This window comes from Nerophis lumbriciformis, linkage group LG36 (genome assembly GCF_033978685.3).
Source record: "Nerophis lumbriciformis linkage group LG36, RoL_Nlum_v2.1, whole genome shotgun sequence".
NCBI lineage: Eukaryota > Metazoa > Chordata > Actinopteri > Syngnathiformes > Syngnathidae > Nerophis > Nerophis lumbriciformis.
Window position 1 is genome coordinate 12,487,501 of NC_084583.2, and position 27,046 is coordinate 12,514,546.

The 27,046-nt window shown below is 40.6% G+C and overlaps 1 protein-coding gene across 15 annotated transcripts in view; it reads left to right on the top strand.

The window, feature by feature from the left end:
• LOC133576895 (protocadherin alpha-C2-like) overlaps positions 1-26,729 on the top strand; it is a 194,096-nt gene extending 167,367 nt beyond the window's left edge. For all 15 annotated transcript variants that reach the window (XM_061930281.2, XM_061930279.2, XM_061930283.2 and 12 more), the window contains exon 4: positions 23,848-26,729. In XM_061930281.2, the coding sequence (XP_061786265.1) occupies positions 23,848-24,152 (305 nt within the window). In that variant the 3' untranslated portion in view covers positions 24,153-26,729. The remainder of the gene's footprint in view (positions 1-23,847) is intronic.
• Positions 26,730-27,046: the final 317 nt, after the last annotated feature.

Sequence of the window (27,046 nt, forward strand, 5' to 3'; positions counted from 1 at the left end):
ATGAACGTGAAGGGTAAAAAAAACAAAAAACATCTACAGTCTGATATATGTGATACATCATTAAGCTTTAGAACTTTCTTGTAAAAATCTCCTTCCGCGTCTGTCCCTGACACCCACATTTCAGGCTCTGGAAACACTCTGTGGAAACGCTCCCCACCCACACTGCTTGGTGCCTCGTCTGACCTGCTGTGACGTAGATTACCATAGTAACGAGTAGGGTTCTACGGTATACGGTATTAGTACTATATCGCCTCTGAAAAGTACCGGTCTGCTACACCTTAAGATTTTTGGTTAAAAAAAGCCAAAAATGCATTTTTTTCTGGTCCCCTTTATTTAGAAAAGTATCGAAAAGTACCGAAAAGTATCAAAATAATCTTGGTAACAGGACAACACTAGTCACTAAAATATCATGTAAAAACACAGATTCCAAGCATTGAAAGACTTAGATGGTTGAAGACTTACGGTCATTAGAAAACTTTGACCTCAGTATGCCTTTAGACCAGGCCTGGGCAATTATTTTGACTCGGGGGCCAAATTTAGAGAACAAAAATGTGTCTGGGGGCCGGTATATCTATTTTTAGGGAAACGAATACAAAACCTCACAATAAAGTCTGATTGAATGCTAAAAAAGTTATGACAGACCGCCTTAAAAACGGAATAGATTTTTTTTAATTTTTTTTATGAAGGATAAAATACTGAATATTGACAACATATGAACGTCACACCCCCTCTCCATCCACATATTTTACAATCAAGCCATCGTCTGACCTGCTGTGACATAGATTACCATAGTAACTAGTAGAGTTCTACGGTATTAGTATAATACCGCGATACTAATGAATCATATTCGGTACTATACCGCCTCTGAAAAGTACCGGTCTGCTACACCCTAAGATGTTTGGTTAAAAAAAGCCAAAAACGCTATTTTTTCTGGTCCCCTTTATTTAGACAAGTATCGAAAAAAGTACCGAAAAGTAACAAAATAATCTTGGTATCAGGACAACACTAGTCACTAAAATATCATGCAAAAGCGCAGATTCTAAGCATTGGAAGACTTAGTCAGTGACGTGCGGTTGATGGCTGGTGAGGCACTGACTTCATCACAGTCAGATTTACAAACATATGAACCCTAAAGAGTATCTTATTCACCATTTGATTGGCAGCAGTTAACGGGTTATGTTTAAAAGCTCATACCAGCATTCTTCCCTGCTTGGCACTCAGCATCAAGGGTTGGAATTGGGGGTTAAATCACCAAAAATGATTCCCGGGCGCGGCGCCGCTGCTGCCCACTGCTCCCCTCACCTCCTAGGGGGTGAACAAGGGGATGGGTCAAATGCAGAGGACAAATGTCATTACACCTAGTGTGTGTGTGACAATCATTGGTACTTTAACTTAACTTTAACTTTACACATACAAACTGTAGCACACAAAAAAGCACATTAAAAAAAAAAACGTTATTATGGTCTTACCTTTACTTATAAATGCGCCGCTGTTGTGCTAGATTAATGAACCCCCTGATGGGAGTGTTATATCAACTAAAGCCCTCACTTCAACTTTCCACATGCAAGATTGAATCTATTTAAAAAAGTGTAACCGAGGGTTTATAAATGTCACCTATACTGTATGAAACTACAAAATAACAAACACGGAGGCTCCAGTTTACACGAGGACCACTTTATTTACATTCTTTCAAAAACCTCCGCAACGTGACATCACTTCCGCTCTTAGCGCCTTCAAAATAAGAGCTCAAGGCATATACTGTATAACAGCGCATAACAAGAACTTAACATCACAAAGAGGAAAGTCCATAAAAATAGGTTACAAAAGTTATTTAATAAGAAGCCAAAAAGTGCAAAAACAATAATGTTCGTGTTGGAGGAGTTGTGAATTAGGTACACCTGCAGTCTGCAGGTGTACCTAATGTTGTGGCCCTGCAGTCATTCACAACTCCTCCAACACAAACATTATTGTTTTTGCACTTTTTGGCTTCTTATGAAATAACTTTTTTAAATAGATTCAATCTTGCACGTGGAAAGTTTAAGTGTGGGCTTTAGTTGATATAACACTCCCGTCAGGGGTTGCCGTGCATTCTACGGCGGGGGTGCAGGAGGTGAGCCTCAGCCAGTGCGTCTTTTGCAGCCGTTTTATGATCGCTCAGCACAAGAAATACGTTACACACATACAGTTGTTGACAAAATACACTGTACATTATATACATCAGCTAACGAAACTATGGAAATGTATAATATAGTTCATATAGCAATACAGTCTCACTGCACAGCAGACCAGCAGTTAGCCGAGTCCATCCATGTTGAGGCACTGAGTGACGTGCCTCAACTGGCTGCTGTTCACCGCACCGTCTCTTCTCAGTATTTGAACGACAAATGTGAAACTTCAGCGATTTTGAATAAAAATAATCTAAAACTGGTGAAGTTAAATGGAAAATAACTTTATAGTATAATCACTGGATACATTTAACAATTTAATATATATTTTTTTCTTTTTACATTTTTTTTCTTTCCATGATGGCAGGTGAGGCCCCGCATGTCACTGGACTTAGTATAGTTGAAGACTTACGGTCATTAGAAAACATCACTGGACATCATAATGGCAGCTACACTTTACGTCTTAAACATCTAAAAATAATATTTGGGGCGGTATAGCTCGGTTGGTAGATCCCCGCTTCCGCCATCCTAGTCACTGCCGTTGTGTCTTTGGGCAAGACACTTTACCCACCTGCTCCCAGTGCCACCCACACTGGTTTAAATGTAACTTAGATATTGGGTTTCACTATGTAAAGCGCTTTGAGTCACTTGAGAAAAAGCGCTATATAAAATGTAATTCACTTCACTTCAATTCACTTCATATTTGGGAATGTCCGGCGGGCCAGATTGAGAAGCTTAACAGGCCGCATGTGGCCCCCGGGCCTTAATTTGCCCGAGTCTGTTTTAGACTGTCTCTTATTGTTTTTATTTCTTTGTTAGCCCCATTAGAGTTTACCTGAAAGTTTATTTTAGCTTCAAGTCAAACATGCTTATGGTTGGATGAGCAATGGTGCATTCAGGTACAGAATGTCAGGGGATTTGAAAAGCAGATATTTTGTAGTGCGTCCTAGCTTCAGGACAGATTGTATATTTTTGGTCTGACATTCAGAAAAATTGCTCTCTAGCATATCTCAGGTAGGGGAGGGACGGCAATATTGATTTAAAGTGACCTGCCGCATCAGCATGAGTCATAGGCATTGCTATATACAACTGAACTGACTTGTGTGGTAGGCAAGCTGCAGCCTAAGGTGAGGACCAGCAGTATACTTGCAGTTTTATCCTTCATTGTGTGTGATTAGCAAGCCCTTAAATATTCCTGTTTTAATGAGTTAGTGTTGATTATATCTGCACTGTCCCGTGTGTTTTTTTTTGTGTTAAGAATGTGTCGTACGTGTTTGGAGTCAGGAGTGCGTTTGGGCTGTTTAGTGTGCTGCGCCTGCAGTGACAGATGGAGCACAGCCCACACCCAGCTTAACAGACTCATTAATGGTTCTGCCGGCTCTCTCTTTCTAAAAGAAGGGCACACAGGGATTCAGAGAGACCTCTGCAACACTTTGCAAGAGAGTCAGGGACTACAGAGGCAATTTGGTGTGCCAAAGCAAGAAATAGAACATTTAATGATGCAGGCTAAACAATAGAATTGGTTGAAGGGGAACATTATCACAATTTCAGAAGGGTTAAAACCATTAAAAATCAGTTCCCAGTGGCTTATTTTATTTTTCGAAGTTTTCTTTTAAATTTTACCCATGACGCAATATCCCTAAAAAAAGCTTCAAAGTGCCTGATTTTAACCATCGTTATATACATCCATCCATTTTCCTGTGACGTCACACTGTGGTGCCAACACAAACAAACGTGGCGCATAAAACAGCAAGCTATAGCGACATTAGCTCGGATTCAGACTCGGATTCCAGCGGCTTAAGCGATTCGACAGATTACGCATGTATTGAAACGGATGGTTGTAGTGTGGAGGCAGGTAGCGAAAACGAAATTGAAGAAGAAACTGAAGCTATTGAGCCATATCGGTTTGAACCGTATGCAAGCGAAGCCGACGAAAACGACGCGACATGGGAGAAAGCGAGGACGAATTGGGCGATCGCCTTCTAACCAACGATTGGTATGTGTTTGTTTGGCATTAAAGGAAACTAACAACTATGAACTAGGTTTACAGCATATGAAATACATTTGGCAACAACATGCACTTTGAAAGTGCAGACAGCCCAATTTTCATCAATAAATATATATTCTGTAGACATACCCTCATCCGCTCTATTTTCCTGAAAGCTGATCTGTCCAGTTTTAGAGTAGAAGCTAGTGAAGCTAGGGTCGATATTCTTCTCTTGATCATCTTCAGTGGCATAAGGGACGGTGTGAGCCAAGACATCCAGGGGGTTTAGCTCACTCGTCTGCGGGAATAAACTTCCGCCATTGCTTGCCGTGCTACCAAGGTCCTTTGTCCCTGAATTGCTCACACACTCCGGCAGATTCAATGGGGGTCTGGCGGCAGATTTCTTTGACTTTATCGTTGGAAATGCATCTGCTTTGAGTTTCGCAGGATATCCACACATTCTTGCCATCTCTGTCGTAGCATAGCTTTCGTCGGTAAAGTGTGCGGAACAAACGTCCAATTTCTTGCCACTTTCGCATCTTTGGGCCACTGGTGCAACTTGAATCCGTCCCTGTTCGTGTTGTTACACCCTCCGACAACACACCGACGAGGCATGATGTCTCCAAGGTACGGAAAACAGTCGAAAAAACGGAAAATAACAGACTCTGTGTTTGAGAAAATGGCAGATTGCTTCCCGATGTGACGCCACGTTGTGAATAATAGAAAGGCGTTTATTTGGCCAAAATTCACCCATTTAGAGTTCGGAAATCGGTTAAAAAAATATATGGTCTTTTTTCTGCAACATCAAGGTATATATTGACGCTTACATAGGTCTGGTGATAATGTTCCCCTTTAAGTCAATAAGTGACAGTGCCATCAATGATTGATTGAAGGCTAGTTCATCGGGGAAACAAGAAGTGGAACGCAGCGGCTGTTGCTCTGAGAGAGCAGGACAGGAGCGTATAGGAGCTTGCGACAATATTCTGCATCAGCCTCTGTCACCATGAATCCTACCAAAGTCCCGCTGCCTCACCGGAGGATGTTGTTGCCATGGCAACTGTTCGTGGCACCCTATTATCGACACGGGGAGAGAAGAAGGGCGAGTGAGGGGGCTGTCAGATCGAGGGAAGTGCGACCATATGGTGTTGGCCGAAGGATGATGAAAGTGGGTGGGGGAAGGACACAGAGATGTGTTGAATGAAATGCACCTCGAGAGAGGAAGAAGATGGAGAAAGGTTGTTTTTGAAGAAGGAGAGAAGGAGGGTGACCTACATTCACTAGGGAGGTACTGCAGTATTGAATGCAGCCTTGCTGCTTCTCTTACCCATCACACACTCATAGAGTGTAATATGATAATATAGTAATAGAACCCCAATCAACTGCAAGGAAAGAGTACACACTGAAACCTGACAGTCCCTTTTGGGACTTAATTTGTTAGTATTTAGACACAGTCCCCCCCCAAAAAAAAATGATAATAAAAATAAGATGTTCCATGGTAGAGAGATAACAATATATTTATTGAATATACAAGCAATGTTTTATGTAGCATTGTAAAATGTTTAAATGTCAAACAAGTGATGGTGTTTCTTGCATCTCACGTTTGAACATAATATATATTTAATTAAGAACAAGCAATAATAATAATAATCATGGTTTAGTTCTAGGGCACGGGTGTCAAACTCTGGCCCGGCCCGCCGTGTATTTTCATTTGGCCCTTGAGGCAATATCAAATTAACATTAGAGCTGGCCTGCCGGTATTATACAGTGGCGGTGCCGCTTGAACACCACATTCACCGCTAATACTCATACTTGCCAACCCTCCCTATTTTCCCGGGAGATTCCCCAATTTCAGTGCCCCTCCCGAAAATCTCCCGGGGCAACCATTCTCCTAATTTCCACCCGGACAACATTATTGGGGACGTGTCTTAAAGGCACTGCCTTCAACGTCCTCTACAACATGTCGTCACACCCGCTTTTCCTCCATACAATCCGCGTGCCGGCCCAGTCACTTACTATATGCGGCTTTTACACACACACAAGTGAATGCAATGCATACTTGGTCAACAGCCATACAGGTCACACTGAGGGTGGCCGTCTAAACAACTTTAACACTGTTACAAATATGCGCCACACTGTGAACCCACACCAAACAAGAATGACAAACACATTTCGGGAGAACATCTGCACCGTAACACAACATAAACACAACAGAACAAATACCCAGAACCCCTTGCAGCATTAACTCTTCCGGGACGCTACAATATACACCCCCGCTACCACTAAACCCCGCCCCCCCCAACCCTGCCCCCGTCCACCAAGTTAATGTCGATATTCACCTCAGAAGCTGCAAATAGAAAAGGCATTACATTTTTTATTTACATTTTATTTGATATACCATTGATGTTTTTTTGTTTGTTTTTTGAAAGTTGATTTTGCACTATTAAGTTATATAAGCGTTGCTTGTTCCATATTCAGTGTTAAAGCAAATCAGTGTAGCAAACTGAGCAATAATTAACGTTTTATTCATGCACTTTATCTTGCTACTTCAAGGCTTGAAAGTTTGATTCATTCATTATTGTTATTTTATTTTCAAATGTATTATTAGCCTGTGGAAAAAGTTTATTTTGATATTTACCTCAGAAGGCTGCAATTAGAAAAGAGGCATTCAAATTTTATTAAAATTTTATTTGATATGCCATTGATATTTTTGAATTATTATTATTATTATTATTATTATTATTTGAAACTCGATTTTGCATGTCACTATAAAGTTATATAAGCCTTGCTTGTTCAATATTCAATGCAAAACTTGTTTGGGTCCCTATTAAAAGGTTAATTTGTTCAACCTTGGCCCGCGGCTTTGTTCAGTTTTAAATTTTGGCCCACTCTGTATTTGAGTTTGACACCCCTGTTCTAGGGGGACGGTTTGTTTCATTTTCAGTAGACTAATAACAACATTTAAAACATAAAACTTTTTAGCGTCTCTGTTTTTTAAATTAAATGTAACAAAAGTTAAATCTGCTGGCAGGTAATCTCCAATACATAAAATGCTCAAATAAAAAATAGACATATACATAAAGCCTAGAGAAATATTGAAGGGTATTGTGGTCCAGTTTGGTGTCAAACTAATGTAGGTAAACATACTCTAGAATAAGCTACATTAGCTCTGTGTTATAGACAACAAAGAAAATCACAATAATACTGTATATCTAAGTAATAACCTATTCAAATTTTTGAATAAGCCATAAGCTATGGCCCGTAAATGGCTGTCGGGCCGTACTTTCGACATCCCTTTGATTTTGGCGTTTCTTTTTCGGAAAGTGCAGGTGCAACAGTAACAATCTGAACAGTAGGCCGGTGTATCGCATTAGCAAGGACTTTGCCATACGATAATTGAGTCACGATATAATACAATATTGCATACTTGCCAACCTTGAGACCTCCGATTTTGGGAGGCGGGGCGGGTGCGTGGTTGGGGGCGTTGTTAAGAGGGGAGGAGTATGTTTACAGCTATAATTCACCAAGTCAAGTATTACATATATATATATATATAAGAAATACTTGACTTTCAGTGAATTCTAGCTATATAGGTATATTTATTTTATTATATATATATATATATATATATAAGAGAAATACTTGAATTTCAGTGTTCATTTATTTACACATATACACACACATAACACTCATCTACTCATTGTTGAGTTAAGGGTTGAATTGTCCATCCTTGTTCTATTCTCTGTCACTATTTTTCTAACCATGCTGAACACCCTTTCTGATGATGCATTCTGCTTCGTCTCCTTGTTGTGTGCACAGTTGTGCACTGCACTCTTTAAAAGCCGTATATGTTATTGTCACATATGCATGTACAGTAGATGGCAGTATTGTGCTGTTTAAGAGTGTCACAACATTGCTGTTTATGGCAGACGAACTGCTTTACGGTAGACGAAAACGTGACTGCTGTTGTTGTGTGTTGTTACCGCGCTGGGAGGACGTTAATGAAACTGCCTAACAATAAACCCACATAAGAAACACTTAGACAAGAGTAGAAACTGGGGTGTGCATCTTTGGACACAGGTTATAAAAGCTCATTCCAGTTGCATGGAAATGGCATAAAAAAATATTTTTCAAAATTAAATATAAAAAAATATATACATGTATATATTTTTAATTTTTTGTATTTGATTTTTGAAAAGTATGAAGCAATTTAAAATCGGAATGAATAAAAATCGTGATTTGTATGTCTATCGATTTTATTCTGCACCTTTAGTAGAAACCGTTCTGAATATAAATAAAAATATGTACCAATTGAAGAAACACAATATTAACAGAATGCTGTAAGTCCAAAAATCTTTATTTTATTTGGTGAAAAACTAGTAAATGTCCAAACAATGGCTCTTGCGGACCAGGGCTACAGCTATCAATTATGTAAGTAGTAATCTATCGATTAGTTTGTTTAAATAATCGGATTAAACATACGTTATAGCCTCAGTGGGAACATTTTGGGGAAAATAGTTTAAATACACAATGATGTTTCTATTTGCCATAACCATCATTCTTGTGTGTGTAATAATCACAGCTACATTAACGTGTCCTGCACAAAAACCCTTCGCACTGTAATTGCACTTTTAACATTAATATTCTTATATTAAAAATAGGCGCCACACAGATCATAACACCCACACACCACCCCTCTCATGTGCGACGTATTTCAGGGTTCATGCACAAACTATGTGTACGTATTTAAAGTTCTGGGCACTCTATGTGATTGTGCATTGTATCAATTTGTATTAGTTATACTCCTCAAACGATAAATCGAAACAACAGAATATGAATCATATTAAGTGATTTAATCGATTAGGCATTGCAGCCCGATATTGTCGACAACCACTTAAAGTATGTTGAGGTGAGTCAGCCACTCCTTACACATTGCTTTGACACAAGAATCCAAAGAAAAAGTACAATTCACTCAGAATTTGATGCTCGCTGAGCTTCTACTGAGATGTATGCTGATGTTCAAACATCAAAAGGGTTTGTGCAACCATAGAATTGTTGTTTCTCTTATTTAAATTCCGAATAGTATGTGTTCTGCCATGTTTGACTTGAGAGTTTGGTCTGCATGATGGATGTGTGCTTTTTGCTGCGCCTTCACAATCCCTAATTAGAGACGAGAGCGATGACAGAGCAGTTCAAACATCAGCCTTTTACATCATTCCCGTTGCTCATCAGTCACATCAGAAACAGAGATAAGCACAGTCGGTGATTATTTTCTGGAAACGACAGATGAAAACAGAAATGATTTAATCAAGGCAAGTTTTTATCCTGTTCAGCTCTTTTTAGATACGGTCTAATTAATGCAGTTTTTGACGGATCCGTAGATTTAAAGGCCTACTGAAACCCACTACTACCGACCACGCAGTCTGATAGTTTATATATCAATGATGAAATCTTAACATTGCAACACATTCCAATACGACCGGGTTAGCTTGCTAAAGTGCAATTTTAAATTTCGCGCGAAATATCCTGCTGAAAACGTCTCGGTATGATGACGTCAGCGCGTGACGTCACATATTGTAGAGGACATTTTGGGACAGCATGGTGGCCAGCTATTAAGTCGTCTGTTTTCATCGCAAAATTCCACATTATTCTGGACATCTGTGTTGGTGAATCTTTTGCAATTTGTTCAATGAACAATGGAGACAGCAAAGAAAAAAGCTGTAGGTGGGAAGCGGTGTATTGAGGCCGACTGCAGCAACACAAACACAGCCGGTGTTTCATTGTTTACATTCCCGGAAGATGACAGTCAAGCTTTACCATTGGCCTGTGGAGAACTGGGACAACAGAGACTCTTACCAGGAGGACTTTGAGTTGGATACGCAGACACGGTACCGTGAGTACTCATGCAGCTGCGGCTTCCAAACATTAGATCGCTTGCCCGTACGTGCGTGCCGCTATGCGCATGTCACGTACGTAACTTTGGAGACTTTGGGGAAATATATGTGCTGTATGAACTTTGGGGAGGTGAACGGTACTTTGGGCTGTGGGATTGAGTGTGTTGTGCAGGTGTTTGAGTTATATGGACGGGAGGGGGGAGGTGTTTGTTATGCGGGATTAATTTGTGGCATATTAGATATAAGCCTGGTTGTGTTGTGGCTAATAGAGTATATATATGTCTTGTGTTTATTTACTGTTTTAGTCATTCCCAGCTGAATATCAGGTCCCACCCGCCTCTCACAGCATCTTCCCTATCTGAATCGCTCCCACTGCCCTCTAGTCCTCACTCTCACTTTCCTCATCCACAAATCTTTCATCCTCGCTCAAATTAATGGGGAAATTGTCGCTTTCTCGGTCCGAATCGCTCTCGCTGCTGGTGGCCATGATTGTAAACAATGTGCAGATGTGAGGAGCTCCACAACCTGTGACGTCACGCTACTCGTCTGCTACTTCCGGTACAGGCACGGCTTTTTTATCAGCGACCAAAAGTTGTGAACTTTATTGTCGATGTTCTCTACTAAATCCTTTCAGCAAAAATATGGCAATATCGCAAAATGATCAAGTATGACACATAGAATGGACCTGCTATCCCCGTTTAAATAAGAAAATCGCATTTCAGTAGGCCTTTAAGTTTCTCTGTATTTTTTGGGACTATATGCAGAAGCTCCATCACACAATTTGTTTACGGCTCCGTGCCACGCCGCTCCTTTTGGGACAACTAATCCACCATCTGCCACTTGATTCAGCAGGGAAGCTAAATCAAGGTGCTCAACCTGGCGTGAAAGCCAACTAGATACAAACAGTCACCCACTGCAAAATGCACAAAATTATGGTTAAAATCTACCATTACTGCAGATAATTTCAACACATTAGAAGATCGTTTTTTTATTATTATTCGTCTGGGGACCATCTTGAAAAGTGTGCGGTCTTTGACTTTTGTCCAGAGCATCATGTTTTATATCCGCATATTCAAATCCTCTTCCATCTTCATCATCGTCTGCCTCCTTCCCTATTCAATTTGTTATGTAACGCTGCACTTTGTCTCAACTTGCCGACAACTGAAGTGAATTTAAATAAACGAGGCAAAACAGAGCTTGACTGATTTAGGCAATTATTATTGGTCTTTGACGTCAGGGCATTGACTTTTTGCTTGTCTCCAATGCGCCTCATTGATCGATAGATGACGTTTATAACGCCTAATCACACAGACAATCAGCATTGACGAGCATGATTACAACATTTTTATCTGCAACAGGGAAGCAACTGCTGTGTTTTCACGCTAGATTGCATGAAAGGTCGAGGCAACTGAATGTCAGGGACAGGAAGAGGAAGAGATTATGTCCAGGAAGTGTTGGCCTGCCTCAGCCATCAAAGGCTGTGTCACGATTAGTTTCGAGTGAGGTGAGGGATGCAAATGTTGCGAGGTAGAGGCAAGTGCATGCGAGCAGGATGATCAAGCACAATCTTCAATCACAATTTCCCTTTTTTGCAGAGAAAATAACGGGAGTAGAAATAATACATTTTTGGTTGCACGCTTTCCTTTTAGTAAGAATGTTGACTTCACAGTCAAGTGATTAGGGTTGCTTCTAATCTACAGTTTGCATGTGCATGTGTAAGTTATCTCCAGTTCCTGTGGTTTCCTCTTACATCTAGGGATGCAACCATTAACCACTCCTGTGATAAAATGGCAACCAAGGTAATCAAAAAGGTCAACCAACGAACGAGATTTCTCTATAGAATCTCCTCTCTGGTCAACAAAAGCACCATGAGGATTCTGGCGGGAACTCTCGTTCAACCCTTTTTCGATTACGCATGCACCTCCTGGTACCCTAGCACCTCCAAAACTCTCAAATCTAAACTCCAAACATCCCAGAACAAGCTAGTCAGATTACTTCTAGACCTCCACCCCAGATCCCACCTCACTCCTATCCACTTCTCCAAAGTGGGCTGGCTCAGGGTGGAGGACAGAGTCAAACAACTTGCACTGAGCCTGGTCTATAAAATCCGCTACACCTCCCTGATACCGAAGTACATGTCAAACTACTTCCTTAACATAAATGACCGCCATGACCACAACACCAGGGGGAGCTCCACTAACCACATTAAACCCAGATTCCGATCTAACAATGGTCTAAACTCATTCTCTTTCTATGCCACATCAATGTGGAATGCGCTCCCAACAGGTATAAAAGAAAGGGCATCTCTATCCTCCTTCAAAACCGCAATAAAAGTACACCTCCAGGCAACTTCAAAACTAAACTAACACCCTCCCCGGATTGTTAATAATCAAATGTAAACAATCAAATGTAGATACTTTTCTTATGCCTTCTGATCTCTCTCTCTCTCTCTATGTCCACTACTTGCTGTACATATCCTACCAAGTCAGACCTACACTGTTTCAATATCCATTTGTCTGTTCTCAATTGTTGATGACTGATGATAACAACCAAACCTAACCCCCCTGCCCCCATCCACACCCCGGATTGTAAATAATGTAAATAATTAAATGTATACACCCTGATGATTATCTTGTGTGATGACCAGTGTTGGGTTAGTTACTGAAAAACAGTAACTAGTTATAGTTACTTCATTTCAAAAGTAACTCAGTTACTAACTCAGTTACTTACACCAAAAAGTAATGTGTTACTGTGAAAAGTAACTATTTAGTTACTTCTTTTTTTCTTCTTCTTTTTTTAAAGCTCCAATTTATGCCCTTTTAGCCTTTATTTCAGTACTGTTATTGCACTGGAGAATAATACAATCTGTTGATCAACTTGACATACATTTGTATCACTGAACTCTGCTAAGCAATGTGGTCGACATACAACACACAAAGACAAAGATTTGTTACAAAGGCCAATTTGTTTCTGGCCAGAACAAATTGACAAAACTATTTTAAATAGCTGCAACATAACATACATAAGTAACAAACAGCATAATAACAGCATAGCTGTAAAGCAAGAAAGGCACACACTACATACACAAAGCCTAACCAGGCATTTTTTCCTCAAGAAATTCTGACACAAAATCATGTCTGAAGCCCAGAACACTCTACACATTTCCCCAGTTTTAGTTTAGAGATAAGGAAAGATTGGCCTGGCCCACTAGCATCCCTCTTTATGATTCACAGAGTGTGTGTACCTTCAGTTCTGAAAGATGAGCAGAGGCAGAGTTAATCCTTACGTGGTGAAGTGTCATTGGAGTCTCTGTCTCTCTTTACTAGCTTCGTCGAAGCATGTTGCTATGTAGCTTGTTTCAGCAGATTTGAATTGCTGTTTTGGGCAGTAGATGGGATCTTTGATCCAAAGCACAATTTACATTTAACTAAATTGTTATTTTCTTTGTGCTCGACAAAAGAAAAGTAGTGAAAATATCTCCATGTTAGCAAACTCGACTTCTGGCTCCGCCATGATCAGACACGCCCCCCTCCCCTCTCTCCTCCCTCCACACACTCACACTCACACTCACACACAGAGCGCATGTCTCTCTCTCTTCTCCGGCTTGTGACACAAGAAGAATCAGAACGATGACACAGCAGCCCTCCGATAAAACACACTTTATACTACAAAAAAAGTAACGTAAAATAACGCAGTAACGCATCATGTAGTAACGGTAACTGAATTACTGAAGATAAAAAAATAACGCGTTAGATTACTAGTTACCGCCGAATCTAACGGCGTTACTGTAACGCGTTACTTTGTAGCGCGTTAGTCCCAACACTGGTGATGACTGTATTATGATGATAGTATATATGATAGTATATATCTGTATCCCGTGGACCCCGACCGACTTAAACAAGTTGAAAAACGTATTCGGGTGTTACCATTTAGTGGTCAATTGTACGGAATATGTACTTCACTGTGCAACCTACTAATAAAAGTCTCAATCAATCAATCACCACTCGGACATTGTGCCCTACTCAGTGGCCTAGTGGTTAGAGTGTCCGAAATAATACATTTTTGGTTGCACACTTTCCTTTTAGTAAGAATGTTGACTTCACAGTCAAGTGATTAGGGTTGCTTCAAATCTACAGTTTGCATGTGCATGCGTGAGTTCTCTCCAGTTCCTGTGGTTTCCTCCTACATCTAGGGATGTAACCAGTATTAACCGTGATTAATCAACATCACAGATATTTTATTGCAAAGGCACCGTGTTCCAGTCCTCCTGTGATAAAATGGCAACCAAGGTAATCAAAAAGGTCAACCAACGAACGAGATTTCTCTATAGAATCTCCTCTCTGGTCAACAAAAGCACCATGAGGATTCTGGCGGGAACTCTCATTCAACCCTTTTTCGATTACGCATGCACCTCCTGGTACCCTAGCACCTCCAAAACCCTCAAATCTAAACTCCAAACATCCCAGAACAAGCTAGTCAGATTACTTCTAGACCTCCACCCCAGATCCCACCTCACTCCTACCCACTTCTCCAAAGTGGGCTGGCTCAGGGTGGAGGACAGAGTCAAACAACTTGCACTGAGCCTGGTCTATAAAATCCGCTACACTTTCCTGATACCGAAGTAGATGTCAAACTACTTCCTTAACATAAATGATAGTATATATCTGTATCATGAATCAATTCATGATACAGATATATACTATCATATATACTATCATCATAATACAGTCATCACACAAAATAATCATCAGGGTGTATACATTGAATTATTTACATTATTTACAATCCGGGGTGTGGATGGGGGTGGGGGGGTTAGGTTTGGTTGTTATCATCAGTCATCAACAATTGAGAACAGACACATTGATATTGAAACAGTGTAGGTCTGACTTGGTAGGATATGTACAGCAAGTAGTGGACATAGAGAGAGAGAGAGAGAGAGAGAGAGAGAGAGAGAGAGAGAGAGAGAGAGAGAGAGAGAGAGAGAGAGAGAGAGAGAGAGAGAGAGAGAGAGAGAGAGAGAGAGAGAGAGAGAGAGACAGAGAGAGAGAGACAGAGACAGAGACAGAGACAGAGACAGAGACAGAGACAGAGACAGAGACAGAGACAGAGACCAGAGATCAGAAGGCATAAGAAAAGTATCTACATTTGATTGTTTACATTTGAATATTAACAATCCGGGGAGGGTGTTAGTTTAGGGTTGAAGTTGCCGGGAGGTGTACTTTTATTGCGGTTTTGAAGGAGGATAGAGATGCCCTTTCTTTTATACCTGTTGGGAGCGCATTCCACATTGATATGGCATAGAAAGAGAATGAGTTAAGACCTTTGTTAGATCGGAATCTGGGTTTAACGTGGTTAGTGGAGGTCCCCCTGGTGTTGTGGTTATGGCGGTCATTTATGTTAAGGAAGTAGTTTGACATCTACTTCGGTATCAGGAAGGTGTAGCGGATTTTATAGACCAGGCTCAGTGCAAGTTGTTTGACTCTGTCCTCCACCCTGAGCCAGCCCACTTTGGAGAAGTGGGTAGGAGTGAGGTGGGATCTGGGGTGGAGGTCTAGAAGTAATCTGACTAGCTTGTTCTGGGATGTTTGGAGTTTAGATTTGAGGGTTTTGGAGGTGCTAGGGTACCAGGAGGTGCATGCGTAATCGAAAAAGGGTTGAACGAGAGTTCCCGCCAGAATCCTCATGGTGCTTTTGTTGACCAGAGAGGAGATTCTATAGAGAAATCTTGTTCGTCGGTTGACCTTTTTGATTACCTTGGTTGCCATTTTATGGACCCCGACTTAAACTATTTGAAAAACTTATTCGGGTGTTACCATTTAGTGGTCAATTGTACGGAATATGTACTTCACTGTGCAACCTACTAATAAAAGTCTCAATCAATCAATCAATCAATCAATCACCACTCGAACATTGTGCCCTACTCAGTGGCGTAGTGGTTAGAGTGTCCGAAATAATAAATTTTTGGTTGCACCCTTTCCTTTTAGTAAGAATGTTGACTTCACAGTCAAGTGATTAGGGTTGCTTCAAATCTACAGTTTGCATGTGCATGCCTAAGTTCTCTCCAGTTCCTGTGGTTTCCTCCTACATCTAGGGATGCAACCATTAACCAGTATTAACCGTGATTAATCAACATCACGGATATTTTATCGCAAAGGCACCGTGTTCCAGTCCTCACCACTCGGACATTGTGCCCTACTCAGTGGCCTAGTGGTTAGAGTGTCCGAAATAATAAATTTTTGGTTGCACACTTTCCTTTTCGTAAGAATGTTGACTTCACAGTCAAGAGATTAGGGTTGCTTCAGCGGCGCCGCGCCTGGGAATCATTTTTGGTGATTTAACCCCCAATTCCAACCCTTGATGCTGAGTGCCAAGCAAGGAAGGATGCTGGTATGAGCTTTTAAACATAACCCGTTAACTGCTGCCAATAAAATGGTGAATAAGATACTCTTTAGGGTTCATATGTTTGTAAATCTGACTGTGATGAAGTCAGTGCCTCACCAGCCATCAACCTCACCGCACGTCACTGGTGTACCCTACCTCTACCGCAGAGTCAGCTATATAGGCTTCATTTAGTTAGGACAAACATTTTCCACCCAAAAACACTTACTTAAACAGGATATTTTTAAGTAAGCTTCAAACTTTTAAAGAATTGTACAAATAAGTTAAGCAGTGTTGTTTTTGAGTCGTTTCAAAACCAGCACTAGTCCCTTTTAAGAGAGTTATGCTTCCCTGCTTTGCACTTTTTGTTCATCTGTCTGCTTCCCCACATGACTCAGCACTCTCTGGGGCTTTGTTTACGACATTATGCTGGCGTGGGGGCCGTTGGTGTCTCATCAAATTCTCACATATAGTTAGACAGTTAAATTCTTCCAGTCAAAGCAGCACTTAGACTACAGCTCACTGCGTTTTTTTTTTTTTTTTAAGTCTTTGTGTCTGCCTTTCTTTTTAGCTTAAGGAAACAGGGTTATGTCTCTGCTTAAGGAGAATGGGGGTCCTAATAAAGATTTATTAAGAACAGGAAGACCCTAGTCTTTATAAATGACTGACTCATGCATCCTGCCTCTGCTTTGATTTTTTTGGGCCACTTTGCGTGCCTCTGACAGATTAATATTGTATGCCGAGTGGGACATGTCATGTTCGGAACAGATTTAGTCCACAAATCATTCCCAGTAAACAGACTTCACCGTTAGTACAAAATGTGATATAGAACCACAAACATGTGTTAGTGGAGAATGAAACATAGTTGAGTCGTACTGTACCGTAGTCAGTTTGATCACATTATGTTATGCTGAACATGAGTCATTATATGAAAAATTTAGAGCAGACTAGAACAGTTAATGCACATGTACACACAGATTTAGTCTTACCTGTGACATATCAGTCCTGTAGAACATATGGTGTAATGTCAGTGTAATTTGCATACAAACCCTGTTTCCATATGAGTTGGGAAATTGTGTTAGATGTAAATATAAACGGAATACAATGATTTGCAAATCCTTTTCAACCCATATTCAGTTGAATGCACTACAAAGACAACATATTTGATGTTCAAACTCATAAACTTTTTTTTTTTTTTTTGCAAATAATAATTAACTTAGAATTTCATGGCTGCAACATGTGCCAAAGTAGTTGGGAAAGGGCATGTTCACCACTGTGTTACATGGCCTGTCCTTTTAACCACACTCAGTAAACGTTTGGGAACTGAAGAGACACATTTTTTAAGCTTCTCAGGTGGAATTCTTTCTCATTCTTGCTTGATGTACAGCTTAAGTTGTTCAACAGTCCGGGGATCTCCGTTGTGGTATTTTAGGCTTCATAATGTGCCACACATTTTCAATGGGAGACAGGTCAGGACTACAGGCAGGCCAGTCTAGTACCTGCACTATTTTACTATGAAGCCACGTTGATGTAACACGTGGCTTGGCATTCATTGTCTTGCTGAAATAAGCAGGGGCGTCCATGGTAACGTTGCTTTGATGGCAACATATGTTGCTCCAAAACCTGTATGTACCTTTCAGCATTAATGGCGCCTTCACAGATGTGTAAGTTGGGCACTAATACACCCCCATACCATCACAGATGCTGGCTTTTCAACTTTGCGCCTATAACAATCCGGATGGTTATTTTCCTCTTTTTCCAGAGGACACAATGTCCACAGTTTCCAAAAACAATTTGAAATGTGGACTCGTCAGACCGCAGAACACTTTTGCACTTTGCATCAGTCCATCTTAGATGAGCTCAGGCCCAGCAAAGCCGACGGCGTTTCTGGGTGTTGTTGATAAACGGTTTTCGCCTTGCATAGGAGAGTTTTAACTTTCACTTACAGATGTAGCGACCAACTGTCGTTACTGACAGTGGGTTTCTGAAGTGTTTCTGAGCCCATGTGGTGATATCCTTTAGACACTGATGTCGCTCGTTGATGTAATACAGCCTGAGGGATCGAAAGTCACAGGCTTGGCTGCTTACGTGCAGTGATTTCTCCAGATTCTCTGAACCCTTTGATGATATTACGGACCGTAGATGGTGAAATCCCTAAATTCCTTGCAATAGCTGGTTGAGAAAGGTTTTTCTTAAACTGTTCAACAATTTGCTCACGCATTTGTTGACAAAGTGGTGACCCTCGCCCCATCCTTGTTTGTGAATGACTGAGCATTTCATGGAATCTACTTTTATACCCAATCATGGCACCCACCTGTTCCCAATTTGCCTGTTCACCTGTGGGATGTTCCAAATAAGTGTTTGATGAGCATTCCTCAACTTTATCAGTATTTATTGCCACCTTTCCCAACTTCTTTGTCATGTGTTGATGGCATCAAATTCTAAAGTTAATGATTACTTGCAAAAAAAAAAAATGTTTATCAATTTGAACATCAAATATGTTGTCTTTGTAGCATATTCAACTGAATATGGGTTGAAAATGATTTGCAAATCATTGTATTCCATTTATATTTACATCTAACACAATTTCCCAACTCATATGGAAACAGGGTTTGTAAATCATTAAATACCAAATAGAACATAGAACAGTTTTACGTCAGACTTCTTCACAGTTCCTCCTGCTCGATTGAAACTCTGTTCGGACATTTGCCCCCTTTGGAAATGATTGTTTTGCTTGTACAAGGAAAAGAGGACTCAAAGTCAAGATGAATGCTCTAATTCAGGGGTGGGCAAACGTTTTGGCTCAGGTGTCACATTGGCTTTTGAAACTTGACAGACGGGCCGGGCAAGCGCATGATGCATTTCAAAGCATATCATACTGTTTCTATTTTTGACAATATCATATCAGAACATCAAAGAAACATAACAATAGTATTCAAAGTTTAACACTTACATCAGGAGTGTCAAACTCAAATACAGAGTGGGCCAAAATTTAAAACTGAACAAAGCCACGGGCCAAGGTTGAACAAATTAACCTTTTTGATCAAATCAAATCAAATCAACTTTATTTATAATAGGGACCCAAACAAGTTTTGCATTAAATATTGAACAATCAAGGCTTATACAACTTTATAGTGACATGCAAAATCGAGTTTCAAATAATAATAATAATAATTAAAAAATATCAATGGCATATCAAATACAGTTTAAATAAACATGTTTCTATTTGCAGCCTTCTGAGGTAAATATCAACGTTAACTTTTTCTACAGGCTAATAAATTAGAAAATAAAATAACAATGAATAAACCAACCATTCAGGACTTTAAACTGCTCAGTTTGCAACACACTGATCTAATCTGATGTGCCCAAGCCAGATATCTGCCATCTTTTCTTGGATGCTAGTTCATTAATGTCAGGGCTCAGGCTTCGAGCTGAGGCAACCTTCATTATCGAACGAAGTTGTTCATTATACCTCATAGTCCACCTGCAGTTGCTGCTGGGCCACAACATTAGGTATACCTGCAGACTGCAGCACGGATTTCATATTTCATTCATTCACAACTCCTCCAACACGAACATTATTGTTTTAGCACTTTTGGCTTCTTACTAAATAACTTTTTTAAATAGATTCAATCTTGCACGTGGAAACTTTAAGTGTGGGGCTTTAGTTGATATAACACTCCCGTCAGGGTGTGCATTCTACGCCGGGGGTGCATTATCCGGTACAACACCGGGCTGCAATATACAACCCCGCTACCACCAAACCCCGCACCACCTCCGTGCGTCGGTTGAGGGGGGCGGGGTTTGGTAGTAGCGGTGTGTATATTGCAGCCCGGAAGAGTTAGGGCTGCATGGGATTCTGGGTATTTGTTTTGTTGTGTTTATGTTGTGTTACTGTGCGGATGTTGATATTGACTTTGTAGTGTGCACTACTACGCTTACACGTTTACAACCCTTTTGGATATTAAAGATTAAACGTATATGTGAAATTGTCACATGGACCACGATAGAATTGTCTTTTTTTAGGAAGTAATAAATGATGTGCAAAACCCAAAAACCAGTGAAGTTGGCACGTTGTGTAAATGGGAAAAAAATAACAGAATACAATGATTTTCAAATCCTTTTCAACCTATATTCAATTGAATAGACTGCAAAGACAAGATACTTAACGTTGGAACTGGAAAACGTTATTTTTTGCAAATATTAACTCATTTGGAATTTGATGCCTGCGACATGTTTCAAAAAAGCTGGCACAAGTGGCAAAACAGACTGAGAAAGTTGAGGAATGCTCATCAAACACTTATTTGGAACATCCCACAGGTGAACGGGCTAATTGGGAACAGGTGGGTGCCATGATTGGGTATAAAAGCAGCTTCCATTAAATGCTCAGTCATTCACAAACAAGGATGGGGCGAGGGTCACCACTTTGTGAACAAATGCGTGAGCAAATTGTCCAACAGTTTAAGAACAACATTTCTCAACCAGCTATTGCAAGGAATTTAGGGATTTCACCATCTACGGTCCGTAATATCATCAAACGGTTCAGAGAAACTGGAGAAATCAATGCATGTAAGCGGTATTGCCCATGACCTTGAATCACTCAGGCGGTACTGCATCAAAAAAAGCGACATCAGTGTGTAAAAGATATCACCACATGAGCTCAGGAACACTTCAGAAAACCACTGTCAGTAACTACAGTAGGTCGCTACATCTGTAAGTGCAAGTTAAAACTCTACTATCCAAAGCCAAAGCCATGTATCAACAACACCCAGAAACGCTTCACCATGTAACACTGGTAAAAATGCCCTGCAATGTGTTGGTGCCATTAAATTCTAAGTTAATGAGTATTTGTTAAAAAAAAAATCTAGTTTCTCAGTTTGAACATTAAATATGTTGTCTTTGCAGTGTATTCAATTAAATTCTGCTTTTATTTACCATTTACACAATGTGCCAACTTCACTGGTTTTGGGACTTGTATATAGTGCTTTTAGTTTCACTGGGAGCCTTTTACAAGATTTGTCGAGTCATTCATCCCAGATTAAGGGATGACACAGTGTCAGAAAGTTCAGTAGAACAAAGGCTGTGACTGCTAACCTGCGGTCGCCACACCTAAAGCATGCGCCGGACTAGGGCTGGGCGATATGGCCTTTTTTTAATATCGCAATATTTTAAGGCCATATCGCGATATACAATATATATCTGGATATTTTGCCTTAGCCTTGAATGAACACTTGATGCATATAATCACAGCAGTATTATGATTCTATGTGTATACATTAAAACATTCTTCTTCATACTGCATTAATATATGCTACTTTTAAACTTTCATGCAGAGAAGGAAATCACAACTAAAAAAATCACTATTTTTTTCATACAGTGTTGATCTGGAAATGTTTGCCTCGGCATTTTGATGGTGTGGGCGTGTGGCACCGAACGGAGATGTTGACATGCGGAGTAATTACTGTTCATTCTCTAGCTAGTGTGTGTGTGACAATCATTGGTATTCTAACTTTAACAGGTGACTTTTCAAATGATTGTACATATTAGCAGTAATGCTACTTTTTATAGCAACGCTTTCGCCCCACACTTGACAAATTACGGTTGTCTGTTCGACATATTCCCACTTGAAGCCAAACCACCAGGACCCCCTGCTGTTTTATGGTGGAATTAATTATTCCTTCATTTGTTACCAGATTTGCACCTTCTTTCGCTCGTATTACCGCTAGCATCACAGCTAACGTTACACATGCTGCTACCTCTCTGCTGGAAGAGAGCTTACACTAGAGATGCGCGGATAGGCAAGTATTTAATCCGCAACCGCATCACAAAAGTCGTCATCCATCCGCCATCCACCCAACCAACATTTTATCAAAACCACACCCACCCGCACCCGCCCGTTGTTATATATCTAATATCGACGATGCAAGGCATTAGTGAGGTTAGAAAGCTTTTGCCTGTTAAAGAAAGGAGACTGATCCAATGCAGCAGAGACATTCAATGCGTGATAATATTATTTATCATTATTATAGTATTATTGTCATTTCCATTAAGAAAGTGTTGACTATTGTTGCCAATGCCCTCAGATCAGGAGTGCGTTCCTCACACTTTGTGTGCGCAGTTGCAGCAAGCAGAACGATGCTTTTAAGAAGTTAAAAAAATGTTTTAGAAAGACTAAGCCTATATTTTTGTTAGGTAAAAAAAAAATTCTGAATTTATTTCAATGAATATTAACTTGTTAACGTTATAATGCTCAAATAGGGACGAGGGCGGGGTGCACAGTGAAACAGTGAACAATTTTGCGACAAAGATGAACCTTTATTGATTGATCTGCAGCCATGACAAAATATCAGACAATCTCCATTGTCAACGACAGGCAGGAAAATAAAGATAAACACATAGCCTATGTTCTAGGCATAGGCTCATACGTTTTTAAGTTGAAATAAAAAAAATAAATAAAAAATGTGCCTCATAAGCCTTAGGCTGTCAATCACGCGCACAAACTCAAATTATACAATAACATATGTATGTCATCCCTATTTAACCAAAAATAAATAATAATAATAGCACTTGTTGCTGGGACGCGGTGCCTGATGAATAATTGACTGTTTCAAAGAGTGCTGCTCGTTTTTCGTATGTGGGTAACAACATTTAACTATGTATATATATTTCTGAATTGGTTCAACCGCCAACCGCCCGCATCTATTTAAAATCTATTTTTACCCGCCCGACCCGCGGTTTATCCGCGGACTCCGCGGTTGTGTCCGCAAACCGCGCATCTCTAGCGTATACGTATGTGACGTATGACGTGACAGTATGTGACGTGTGTAAGAAGGTGCGCTTGCTGTCTGTGAGAAGGAGAGACAAGAAAGAGCGAGTAGAGCATGTAGTTTAATGCCTGTAGCTAAAAGCAACTGCGTGAGAACGCATACTCGAATATCACGATATAGTCATTTTCTATATCGCACAGAGACCAACCTGCGATATATCGCGCATATCGATATATCGCCCAGCCCTACATCCTTACAGCTGCTTAAAAACAATTATTCCACTTAAATAACTTCGATTTCCCCCTCATTTTAAAATAGTTTTATTTTGTGGTCAATTGCTTAGACAGTCTGCAGGTGAGCAGCCTTGGGAGGTTTTAGTTCAAGATTAGTCAGTCTTTAGTAAGCTTTGTTAATCACCCAACATCAGTTAATCTCTGAAAAAAGAATTAGCACAGAGATTATTGATTAAATCCAATAGTAATCATGACAATTTGGTGTGCATTGGAATTTTCTGCAGTTTTATTCCAGTAACATATGTTGTGTCATTTCAAAAGAGGAATGTGCACTATGGTCAGAATATGTATTTTTCTTTTTTTTTTTTTCTTTAAATGACTTTGTCCCTATAAGACATACATAAATAAATATCATTCCTATTTCAGATGCTGAAGGAGGAGAGGTGTCACCCCCAATGGGTGCCGGAGTCGACAGCAACAGCTGGCACTTTCGCTACGGCCCAGGAGGCCCAGGTGCACCCCCACAGCACCTCAAGCCTGGCGAGGTTCCCCCCGAGGCGTTCATCATCCCCGGGTCCCCAGCCATAATATCCATCAGACAGAACCAGGGAGGAGAGGACGACAAGAGCGACTTTATCACCTTTGGCAAGAAAGAGGAGGCCAAGAAGAAGAAAAAGAAGAAGAAGGACAAAAAAGACAAGAAGGATAAGGGCAAGGATGACGACGAGTAAAGAGGAAGAAAGTGAAAATTGGCAAATAGTGGAGAAAAAAAAGGGCGTTGCTAAAACAGAGGTACCAACCAAAGTCCAATGATCAAAAAGAAAATGTGAATATGGACTTCTGCAATCCTGTTTTGTTTGTTTTTAACCTGGCCTTACCAAGGTTACATTTACCTCTCGTCCACGACTGAGGTAAATTATTGATCTTGCCTTGATAAACAATAAGATGATTGATTTTGAGCCACGCCCCCATGTGCCTATACACCCTAAGTCAACCACACGTGCTTAGAAACAACAGCTCCTGATTATTATTTTATTTTTGCCTCCTGGGCGTGTTGGCACCTCTGTATTACCCCCTCCCCGATGACGATGAACCATTCTCTGTGAGAGAAGACAAAAGAACAAGACGAAAGCTCTGTGCCAGCCAAAGGAAAAGAAGAGAGATGAAGACGTGGTATACGTGCATTCTAGAGCTGGACACACTCACACACTATACTTGTAAATAGCACCGGGGAGAGTCACTGAAACTAAGGCTAACACACACACACACACACACACACAACACTGCTGCAGAATATTCCTAACTCACCAACAGTGTTTCCTGCAATCTCGACGAATCCACATGCACGCATGCTCACACAAGCAAACACAGACCTTGCCATGTGGACACTGAAAGCACTTGAGACCTGGAGAGAAAAATACAATACAAAAAGAAGAGGAACAAAAAAAAAAACGTGCTGATTTGACACTGCAAGCTTTTTGTCACCTATGGGGTGCACATCAACTCTCAGGATCGAAGGAGCATCCCTTTGCTGTCACTCTGTACTCGCGCACTGCTTTTAAAAGGACTGAGGGTGCTACCCCTCCAGCCGGAAAGCCAGATGCAGAGAGCACTGGGTAATTGGAGGGACGGGAAGATCGACGAGAGGAAGAAGTCAACAAAACAAGCAGAATATTATTCGCAGAGATTTTGATAACACCCTCTCTTATCCCCCCCGCCAATGCTGCAGCAAAAGCTGAGAGCTTTCTGCTTTGAATGTTTGGTAGCAACCAGCCCATACCTGATACCTTTTATGTTCCACCCGCTTGTGCTCCCCGTCCAATCAGCCCCGACCCCCCCCTCACTGACGGCCTCATCATGCCGTGATGAAGTCAACCTGCTTTCCTTAATTCTCTAAAGAGATTCACAGTACAGGTTTTGGCATTTGTACATTTCCCCCCTGATTCTTGCATGTCCACCGTCATAGCCCCGCGCCCTCCCGCCCAGGGTCCATCCTGGGTAAAAGGCCTGTTTTGAACATTGTGGTGTGCTGACACCAGCATGGAGTAATGTGGACCGGGGGAGAGCGGGGAGGAGCGTACACCTCGAACTCTTGTCTCTAAAACTGCAAAAACGGTTCAGTGCTTTTAACATGTGAATACAACACTAGGCTGTTCACTTCCTGTTTGTCCGCCGCCGCTACAGTGAGAGGGGATCAAGTGGGATTGACGCAAATCGCGGGGTCGAAGGACCGGGCAAGACGCGAGGAGTCGGGTGCCGTGGGCTGGCCCTCTGCCTTCAAGTTTGCAAGAGAGGGAAATTGATTGTTCGGATCCAGCTTTTATGTACGCTATAAATGTATCGTAGATAGATTGTCTCAATATTAACCTGTTCAAAATTCAATATGGCATCTGCAGGGATTTCCTGTCGACATCTAAAGCCCCCCCAAATCCTCTCTCACTAGGCAATGAGGCTGAGACATGCTTCTGTTACCCCCTCCTGCCTGTAACATGTCCCCCCAAAGTTGTGCGGCTCAGTATGATGTCACTCCATTAAGTGGCTGCTGCATGTATTGCTCTAAGGAAACACATACTATATAGAGAAATATATATATAAATAGATTGCTATGATTTCATTATTTTTTTGGTATTATCATTTTGGCTCTTCATTACTCACACGGGAAATATTTGTACGTACTTCTCTTGTCTATGCCAAAACATCTATGTATTAGATTCCTCACGCTCCGCAGATGTTGTACGGCATCCACTAAACCTCTTTCGATATTTGTAATGCTATAGTGTGATACCTTTTTAATGCAACCTTTTTTCTTTTTCTCCAAACGTATCATTTATGCTTTTAAAAACAAGCAACAGAAGAAAAAAAAGAAGAAAAAAACAACAAAAAAAACAACTTGACATGATGTCCTAACTAACACTGTAATATTGTAACTGAATTATGTATGATCCTATGATGAGCTATCACTTCCTTTTCATTCTTCCGGGAAAAAAAAACAAAAACAACAAAAAAAAAATACAGTGTGAATAAAGTATATGTAGTGTATGCTTGTATTTTGTGAGCTTTCATGCTGTCATTCTTTCCCAATGTATGGTGGTGAACTATGGTGGCAATGTGCGGTTCATATGCGGACCGGCCCAGATCTGTTTAACCCCCCCCCCCCTTATTTTTTTGTACACCCGCTCATCAACTGTGACCGTGAATAGTGAATTTCATTTACATCCATTCCCTTTCTGCCTTCGATTCGACCTAAATGGAAACAGTGGTAATGTGTTTTGTTTATAAATCACAAATAAAGTTTTCTTTCTTAAAAATGATCGATGACTCATTCCTTGAGAAAATACATTGTTTTATGATACAGTATGTGGCATATGTATATACTAAATAATCATAACTCTCAATTAAGTTGTTCACAAAATAGATGGATCGATGAAAACAAAACTCAATCACAAAAGGTGAAGGCAATATAGCAGGGCTATTTAAAGGGGAACATTATCACAATTTCAGAATGGTTAAAACCACTAAAAATCAGTTCCCAGTGGCTTATTATATTTTTCGAAGTTTTTTTCAAAATTTTACCCATCACGCAATATCCCTAAAAAAAGCTTCAAAGTGCCTGATTTTAACCATC